At 35.9% G+C, this 10,726-nt stretch overlaps 1 protein-coding gene across 1 annotated transcript in view; it reads right to left on the reverse strand.

The window, feature by feature from the left end:
- LOC115218254 (cadherin-related tumor suppressor-like) overlaps positions 1 to 7,536 on the reverse strand; it is a 339,745-nt gene extending 332,209 nt beyond the window's left edge. The window contains 1 exon segment of the mRNA XM_029788002.2: positions 1,413 to 7,536. Coding sequence (XP_029643862.2) covers positions 1,413 to 6,629 — 5,217 coding nt within the window. The 5' untranslated portion in view covers positions 6,630 to 7,536.
- Between the last annotated feature and the right edge of the window lie 3,190 nt (positions 7,537 to 10,726).

Raw genomic sequence — 10,726 nt, forward strand, 5'->3', positions numbered from 1 at the left:
TGATATATATATATACATATCTTAATGTAAAAGTTGTATAGAAAATATATATTTTACTGGGTGCAAATATTATCTGATATATAATTCAAGTGGATAGATATGTTTATTACATATCAAACATTGAGTCTATTCTGAATTTCGCCTCTAAAGTAAGCTGTTCTGGACGTTCATAGCCGGCCGTGAACAGCCGGACCTGGGGCGAAATGGAAGAGCAGATCATCAACATTCTATAAAACTAAGATGTGCGTGTGTGTTTCGCAAGGAGAAAATACAATATTTTAGCTAAAATATAGGTGTGAAAATGGCCGGAGAATGAGTTGCGAAAATTGAGTATCATGTCAAACTTGAAATTTTGGATAAAAGACGACGAATAAAAAACCACCAGTACTTATTTGAAAATTATAGCTTTACTGTCTTATCCACAAAACACACAGCGCACAAACCGGTATATGTTACTGATGAGTTCCAATGTGATCGAAACACACCTGGAGTGGTCACCGCACAGACATGATCGACTTCTTTCCCACTATAGTACTGTTCGAATTCTATTTTCTTTTAATTATTGAATTTTTATTCATTGAGATTTTGTAATTTTACAAAGATTATTTCTTATCACCGGTGTAGGGTTAAAATTCGTCTAAAGTAAAGAATACATATATCCGGTGTTTAGGGTTAGTGTTAAGGGTTAGGGTTAGGATTTTTGTTACGCCGAAAACGAGTGGTGTACGTATTCTTTACCTCTGTCTAAAATTCTTAGCTTCGAAGTCACTTTCAACCTTAGTTTTGTAAAAATTATAAATATGTACTCTACAAACAATACTGAGTGATCCTTTTGTTTAATATTAAAACTTGTATAATTTAATACTATATGTGTGTGTATGTGTATATATATTATATATATGTGTATGTATAATGGCTTTTTTGTGTTTTTTTTCGCCATAGGTCATTATATACGAATTGTAGAAATTTCAGAATATCTATTGTTCAGTGTGTTAGACGAGCAAATTGAAACTTCTTAGTCACTATGTTATTCTTGTAAAAGCTTGATCAACACGTATTGAATAATTCTGTCGTTTAATGCTAAATTGTTTTTACTTATAACTTGACAAAACAAAAACTATACATACATACACATTTATGTGTGTGTGTGTGTGTGTGTGTGTGTGTGTGTGTACACAGACATCTCGAATAGTAAGTTGAAAATTGAGACACGATTATTGGAGTTTGGTGTGAACATTACAAGATATATATATATATATATCAATAGAATGGTCATAAAGACGAGTATAGATAACAAGAATGAAAATGACTGAAATTGTAAGATTTGTAAGCAAATTGTCAGGGAAAAAATATATTCTGTGTTAAATGAAAAATAAAACATTGTTAAACGAAATAAAAATGTTGCAACTCACCTCAGTTTTGCTTTCAGCAACGGATGAACCCAAAATTTCCACCGCACATATTTCAACAATGATATTTGTAAATCCCACATCACGATCTAAAAGATCCTTTGTAGTGAGCTGGCCAGAAATCTTATCCACAGAGAAATATTGCGATTGTAGAACACCTTTTTTGTTAGCATCAATGCGTGTTATATAGTAATTGATTGTAGCATCTTTGTTTTTTGGTTGAGCTTCGACTGACAATATTGTTTTACCGATTGGGACATTTTCGTGTACACTGGCTAAATAACGAGCTTGAGAAAATGTAGGGCCATTACGGTTATCGGTTGTTATAATGAAATAAATTGTAGTCATTATGGATTTGGCCCCAAGATTGTCGTTTATTCCAGCGTCAGACGCTTGGATGGTCAATTGCAATATCGGCTGACCAACTGGCAACCTTGATTTCAATGTTATGATCCCAGAAGACCGAGACAACAAGAAATAGGAAGTGTTGCCAGAGATGATCATATAAGTAACTCTACCATTCTCACCTGAATCAATATCCAAACCCTCCACTCGACCGACTTCAGAATTAACAGGTGTATTCTGTGCAATAATAAAAGTTTCAGGAGAGATTATTCTTGGGACATTATCGTTGAGGTCAGTTACTATAATCTTAACTGTTTTCTCTGATGACTTTTGTCTAGAAGTAGGGTGGGCATTGTCTGTCGCTATTACAATCAAATTGGAATATTTCATTTTTTCGTAGTCTATTTCCCGGTTTACTAATAAATTTCCACTGTTAACAATTCGAAAATGATCACCAGGCGGTGCCTGAGAGGCTATTCTATAGCGAACTTCTCCATTAATTCCTGTATCTGGGTCATTGGCTGTGACTGTCCCGACAACAGTGCCAACATTGATTCTTTCTTCAATTGAAAACGTATTTGGTGTGTCTGGAAACGCTGGGCTATTGTCGTTGTAGTCCATGACATAAACGGTGAATCGTTGGTAAGTAATCAATGGCGGCACTCCAAAGTCAGAGACAGAAATGTTAAGGTGATATACTTTCTGAACTTCGTAATCTAAAGGTTCCATAACATAGATGTTACCAGTTTTGCCATCAACGTGGAATGTGTTATTGGGATTACCATCGACTATCGAAAATGTCAAGAGAGCATTATTGCCAAGATCTTCGTCAGTTGCCTGAAACTGTGAAATACGAGTACCTGGAATAACAGTCTCCATCAATTCTATTGACATAGGTGACGAACGAAAAGTTGGAAAGTTATCGTTGTAATCGTGAATTGTTATATGCACTTCGGTGTACGAACTAAGTTGCACTTTGGTACCGGCATCGTAAGCCACCACTTTCAACAGGTACGAGTCAATGGTTTCTCGGTCTAACGTGGAATCCAATTGTATCTGACCGCTTCTACTGTTAATAGAAAAGGTGTCATTTTGGTTCCCTTCGGTAATGGCGTAAGTGAGAAACTGATTTTCGTTTAAATCAACATCTATAGCACTAACTTGGGTTATCAAAGTTTGAGGGCGGGCATTTTCAACAACAGAGGCACGATAAAGAGGTTTCTTAAATTCGGGGGCATTATCATTGACATCTGTGATAGTAACCTTTACTTTGGCACTACCCTGTAATCGTTTCATACCATTATCTTTTACAATAACTTCAAATGTGTAATAGTCTTTTCCAGTGAGAACCAGTTGTTCACGGTCAAATGCTTTTAGTGATGTTATTCGTCCATTTAAAACGTTGACAGCGAAGTTATCTTGTTTCGTGCTTATGTAATAAGCTAGTTCTGCATTGCGACCAATATCGGCATCAGTGGCATGGACAGACCCTACATATGTATTAGGAACTTTGTTTTCCTCAATTGACATGGAATAAGATTTATTGCCGAAAACTGGCGCTTTATCATTAGCATCAAGGATCTGAATTGTTATATTAGCAGACGAGCTTCTAGGTGGGACGCCACAGTCTTCAGCGACAATAGTAAGGTGATAAAAGTCTTTTGTCTCACGGTCCAGCTCTTCTGCTATATACAAGTGTCCATCTGGGAATATTGCAAACTTCCCGTCTTCACTCCCTCGGGAAATTCTGTAAATAATCTCCTTGTTTCTACCTTCGTCAGCATCGGTAGCCGAGATCAAAAAGAAACGGTCATTAATTGGCTGCGATTCCAGTAAAGATATCGAATTTTGAGCACTTGAAAATACTGGCGTATGATCGTTGACGTCTTTTACGTGAATTCTCACAATTTGCGAAGAGGACATTTGTGGATTGCCAGCGTCCACTGCAACTACGGTTAGTTCGTAGATTTTTGAAGTAGATTTATCAAGAGGGCGATTAATATAGATCATGCCAGAATCTCTAATCATAAACGAATGAATAAAACTTGTACGTAGAGTATATGAAATATTAGCATTAATTCCTTCATCTAAATCCGTTGCCAACACTTGATAAACTTCTTTGCCAACTGACCAGTTCTCAAAAACGTTAACATCAACGGTCGCTGTCCCAAATTTAGGTTTGTTGTCATTTCTGTCAATCACAGTGATTTTTACCCCAACTTCAGCATAATTGCCATTACTTGCAGCTAAAACACGAATATTGTACGAAGCAATATGTTCCCGGTCGATTTTCTTGGCTGTTCTAAGGTTTCCAAGAGAGTCGATCGTAAAATGGCTTTCTGGATCTCCACCAATAATGGAAAGAGTTATATTTGGGGATTTTTCATTAGTTTTGGCTATTACATAACCTATAATTTGCCCGGTGTTCACCTTAGTATCGTTATCTTCGGTGACGCTGAATACATAAGGTGTACTTAAAAAGAAAGGTATTTCGTCACCAGAAGTGGGAATAGTAATCAAAACAGTAGCAGTATTTGAGGCTGTTTTACCATTCCCATCTTGTGCGGAAACAGTCAATTTGTAGTGCGTTTGAACACTTGAGTCCAAACGTCCTTTCACAAATATTACTCCACTGTACTGGTCAATGTAAAAATTAGCCACATCGCCACCGGTCAGTTGGTAGGTCACTTTCCCATTTGTGCCAGAATCTTTATCTATAGCTGTTACTTTTATCACAGTGTTATTTTCGGAATGCTTCGCTGGAAGTTTGGGATAATATTTTTCGGGATAAAATGCTGGCCTATTGTCATTTATATCTAACAGTTTGAGGGAAACGGTACAAGTCGACGACAGAGGTGCCTCGCCAATATCAAACGCGACAACTTTTATCAGATAAAGTTCGTTTTCTTCACGGTCAAGACTTTTGATTGTTGTCAAACGCCCGGATGTTGAATTCAGGTGGAATGTTTTCGGATACAACTCTATAACATCTGAGTGCAAAGCATATCTTAAAGTTCCATTTAATCCCATATCTCTGTCTTCAGCTCGAAGAGTAAGAATTTCTTCACCAGCAGGAAGTTGTTCTTCCATCTCAACAGTATAAGATGTCTTGCTAAAAGTCGGTGGCATATCATTAATATCCAGTAAAGTAATGTTAACAGTGGTATACTCTTTATAGGGCTTAAATCCCCCATCTTGAGCTGAAATATTTAAAATGACAACTGAACTTACTTCATAGTCTAACGGTGCCACTGTCACGAGAAGACCCGTTCTGTTATTAATACTAAACCAATTAAATTTGTTGCCACCATTAATTTTGTAAGTTATCTGAGAGTTCAAGCCACAATCGGAATCTTTGGCCGTTACAGCAGTAACAAAACTACCCACCGGTATCGTTTCACTGAGGACAGCAAAATATTTGGACGGATCGAATTTAGGCGGATGATCGTTAATATCGTTAACATAAATCACAAGGTGAGCAGTAGAACTTAAAGGAGGGTCGCCCATGTCCACAGCCAGCAAAGTCAGGTTATAGACATGTACTTTCTCCCGGTCAAGACTCAAAACAACTACCAAAACACTGACCTTGTAACCGCGAATAAGTCTGAAGTGACCAAGTTGATTCCCATCAATAATTGACAAAGACACATTACCATTCATACCATCATCCAAATCGTTTACAGTAATTATAGTCACGTAGGTGCCATTTATTGCATTTTCGTTAACTGCAGAATAATCCTTCGATGAATCCGGCTGGTGCTGAAATTCGATGACGGGAGCATGGTCATTTTGATCTATGATGTGTACATTTAAATAGGCCCTCCCAGTTAAGTGCTCTGGGCCATTATCAGTAGCTAGCAGTATTAAAAAACACATTTTCTCTCCTGTGTTTTGCTGACAGTTTAATTTTCTTGTTGTGGTCACTACACCTGTATAACGGTCGATTTCAAACTGTCCGGAGTCCTTATTATTTTCAATAGAGTAAGTTATAGCTTTGTTGTTACCCTGGTCAAGGTCCGACGCCTCTACTTGAATAACTGTTGTACCGGGTGGGGCAGTTTCGTTCACATTAGCAGCATACACACTCATATGGAATGTAGGGTAGTTATCATTGATGTCTGCCACTGTAATATTCACTAAAAGAAACCCAACCATAGGGGGATTCCCGTGATCAATAGCAGAAATGTTCAACTGATAATATTCTTTTTCTTCCCGATTAAGTTTTACAGTATTTTGTATGTACAATATCCGAGGAATTTGTGGGTAGGGAGGTTCCTGAATAAGAGCAAATTTTCCTTCTTCATTACCCGAAATTATTGTATAATTAGTAATTAAACTATTTTTCCCTTCGTCTTTATCGGAAGCTAATGGTACCATGAGTTTGTTGTTGTCATCGGATTCTTCGGCAAAACGAATGGCATAACTATCTTTAGGGAAAGTTGGTGGGTTGTCGTTTTTGTCTCGGACAGTTATTTTCATTTCAATTGAATGTGACGGTGGTTGTGTGAGAACCACGATTATAACGGGTTTGTTCGAGTGCTTAAGACTTTCCCGGTCTAAAGGTTTGGCAGTGACAACAACTCCGGTATATTCATCCAGGGCAAAATTAACATGATCTGGCAGGGAAGTTCGACTACTGATATAAACCGTAGAACCTGCCTCAACGGTAATATTACCAACACGCGTACCCACGGGTACATTTTCATCTATGTAAAAATGGTAAGGCTCACCCGGTGTTGGATGACTAAAAGAACCAGGCCCCTGGCCTTGGGCAAAAGCGACTAGAAACTGGATGAAGGCGACAATAATTACACGGTATAAAGTTTTAGTCGGACATAAGTCCCTAGATGTCTTTAGGCCAAGTGAGATGGCCATATTAACTCCTACCTCAATAAATTGTATAATAAAGCGGACAAGACAGGCATGTCTGTTTTGCTTTAATGCGTGCAGGTAACTAACGTACACCTGACATGTTCCTTATTACAAGGGACCCTAATCAAATTGTGTAGCACACACATCTTTCATTTAAAGTTTTAAGAAAACATTATGTAGATATACATGTGTGTATGTATGCATGTATGTATACATGTAAATAATCACAAACACAAATAAGGGGACAGTACCTTTAAAACGCTGGTGAAAGAAGACGTTATCAGAGAAAAGGTAAACCCATAACAATCCTCGTGGGTGTTCAGTAATGTAGTGCTCGGTCCCAGAGACAATGCACCCCTTAACCAAAATTAAATAATAATGATAATAATAATAATAATAAATCCAATAGTTATTCCACAGAAAGAATTAATGTTCCGCTGAAATGGTCACAGTGCTGTGGTGTAAAACATTTCTTTTTCCACGTGTATCTGAAGGATGTCATTGATGCTGAAGAAATCCAAGTAAATAAGAGGTAGCAAGGCGATAATGTGTAAACGTGTGTGAGTCCAAAAAGAAGTGAAGTTAATGCCGAGCTAGCTGTGCCAGCACACTAAGTAATAATACACACACAAACACACATATATACACACACACTAGCTGTCTACAGCTGTAGTAGTTGGCAATACTACTAGACACATGGGGATGTCGGAAGTTTTCTGTCTATATCAGTCGGTGATAGTCAGTCAGCCCGGTAAGACAGAGAAAGACAACGAGGCTTCTGTCGTCAGTGAGTGGACGTATTCAACTGGCCGTTTCTATTGGTTCAGTCCCTTGAAAGACCTCCTGCTGATGATAGATATATATATATACAAAGCCACGCTCGGTTTCACCCACTTCTCGATGATGGTGAGTGTGTGTGCATATATACATACATATATCTCTCTGTGTATATATATATATATGTATGTTTATATAATATGTGTGAGAATTTATTTACGTTTGTGTGTGTAAATACTTATATATATAGATATGTAGTGTATAGATGTCGGTATATCTATATGCATATATAAATATATATATATATATATATTTATATATGTATGTATAAGCGTGCGTGTGTGCATACACTTTATAGATAGAAATCTACAAAACACCTCGTGCTTTTCATTATATACTCCGTGTGTATATCTAACTTCTGTACATGTTTAAAACGCACACACATCCACTCACAAGACATCAATGCACCTTGCTTTTAATTGCTCAGCTCACAAAATAGTATCATTATTATTATTATTATTACTGCACATTTCCATACTTTTTTCTCTCATTCTTATTTCATTTTTAAAGAAGACACACAAAAGACAAACGAGAAGCGACGGTCAAGAGCGACTTTGCCTTTCTGATGGTTTGGTTTATTATACTTGCTAACGTCTACTGCCTGCATGTCAGAGTGGGCGGAGCTTACACCCCAGCTCCGCCACCCGAAAGAATGATTGACACAACACATTCACTTCAATTGACACAACAATACAGTTCGTCTCTCACAGCTTCAGTTATATACTACTTTCAAGTGCCCCATTCCAGTGAAATGTTTTAGTTTTTTGTTTTTCCTTCTTTTAGTTCATTATATATATATATAGAGAGAGAGGCAGATAGATTGGCATGTGTGTGCTTCATTAGCAAGAATGATAATTTTTTAATGTGATATTGTTAGGAAACCTTTATCAATTAAGACAAATTGGATTGGATTATACAATTAATATTTCGGATTTCTTTCTTCTGATTAATCCGTCCAAGTGAACCACACACACAGACACATATATATATATATATATATATATATATATATATATATATATACTCTAACCACACAGATATTATATATATATATAATATATATACTCTAACACACAAGAGATATATATATATAATATACATACTCTAACACACACAGATATATATATATATATATAATATATACATACTCTAACACACACAGATATATTATATATATAATATATAATATATATATATATATATATATTACTCTAACACACACAGATATATATATGTATATATATATATATATATATATATATATATATATATATACTCTAACACACACAGATTATATATCTGTATATATATATATATATATATATATATAATATATATATATATACTCTAACAAGGAGAGCTGGCTATTATATGTATATATATAAACAAAGCAAAACTATTTCTATATATATAAAATACGAAAGAAAAAAATGCATTATCAAATTTTATTGAAGTCAGGTAAAAAAATAAATATTTCATTTGTATTATATATTTTTGTCATTTAATTGTTAATCAAGGTAGCGCTTATATTTTGTGTACCCAGTGCAGTTGGAGTTCTAAGTAAGTTTAAACTTATTAATTTAGCGATGGGCAAGAGTTTCAATCAAGATATTTAACTGTAAACATTACTGCAGACCGGTTCCTCGTTCAATTTGGTCGTTGGTGCATTGAAAAGACAGTATTTTTCGTCCGTGTTCTTCTTATTTTTTCTTTTCACTGTATCATTAATATCATTTTTTGAGAAGTAAGATGTTGGAATTAGAAATAAAATATAAGCCACTACACAAACATGCAAGTAAAACTAGATTGCAACGTAATTCTGTGGTGTTTTTAGGAGTAAATAATATAAATACTTAAGAGAAAGCATGTAAGGTAGAAAGCTTAGGAAACGGGAGAAAGAATCAAGTTGGATAGAAAGAATGAAGAAAATAGCAGAGAAAGTAGGCGAACGAATGGAGATGAAGATAGCGAGTGAGTGAGCTGGGGACGGTGAAATGAGAGATGTCGACGGATTAAGTGAGAATGAGAGAGAAGGAAAGGATTTCAGAGGAGGATTAAAAGAAGGTGAAAAATAGAAGTGAGTGATGTGAAAGCCAGAAAGAGAGAAGAAATGTTAACAAGTGATCATGTAACCATTGTAGGCGCGAAACCGGAGCAACGCGTTTGCCAACTTTAATTATCTGGACATGACACTTTCCTTTGAAGTTTTGATTAATAAATTCTCAGGTATTGCTTATCTTATTATTGTCTGTTTTTATTTTTTGTTTTCTTTCCTCCGCGGTTAAGATATTCGATTTGAAGTAATGGTTTATCAGAGAAACAAAACAAAGATTTATTTGTTCGGATGGCATTCTTGAAAAAGAAAAAAAAAATCTATCTTATCCAGTGTGAAAAAAATATCTATATAGAATGAATTACTTTAAATTCTGACAGTGAAAATGATAATTGTCACTTCCTGTAAGAAACTATATACTATATTAAAAGAACGTTCGGTCCACAAAATAACTAGTTTGCGGTTTAAACATATTTGAAACATGCGGTGAAAACAAACTGAACAGACCTAGGGGTTCTCTTCACATTTTTTTTTTTTTCAGTGTGTATGTGATAAACTTTTTTCCTCTAAATTTAAAAACAGTCTTTAAACAAAAAAAAACTGCTCTCTTTTCCTTTCCAGTTTGAGTTTTCTATTCAAATAATTGCAGAGAGCTCAATAAATCTGTCGGAGAAGCCAGAGTTAACATTAAAATATATTCACAGCACGATATTTTCCTGTCATTGTTCTTGTTGTTTGTTTATTCATGCCTTCTTCCTACCACAACAACCCGCTTCGAAAATACAAGAAAAAAAAATATTTTCCCTCGCTTCCGGAGACAAACGACTCAAAGTAAATTTGGTGTAGTATGTTTCCACTTTAACGCTAGGAAACTATCTTACTATATCGATGCTGCATCACTGACTGCTCCCCCCTCTCTGTCTCTCTTTCTCTATCTCTCTCTCTCATTCTCACCTTCTCTATCTCTCCTTTCTTCTTTCTCTCTCCACCGCTCAATGTCTACCTGTCTCTATCGTTCCTCCCTCTCTCTCTCTCTCTCTCTCTCTTCCCTTCTGTACTACTGCTTTTAACGGGGAGCTTTTTCTCTCTAATATTCTCTTACTCGTTTTTTGATACATTCCTCTCTGCAGGTAAATCTTCTTGGATACACTCAGCAAACACCACACACAAACACACACACACACACACTGCAAACGTATATGCACACACG

The sequence above is a fragment of the Octopus sinensis genome, linkage group LG13, assembly GCF_006345805.1.
Source record: "Octopus sinensis linkage group LG13, ASM634580v1, whole genome shotgun sequence".
NCBI classification, from domain to species: domain Eukaryota; kingdom Metazoa; phylum Mollusca; class Cephalopoda; order Octopoda; family Octopodidae; genus Octopus; species Octopus sinensis.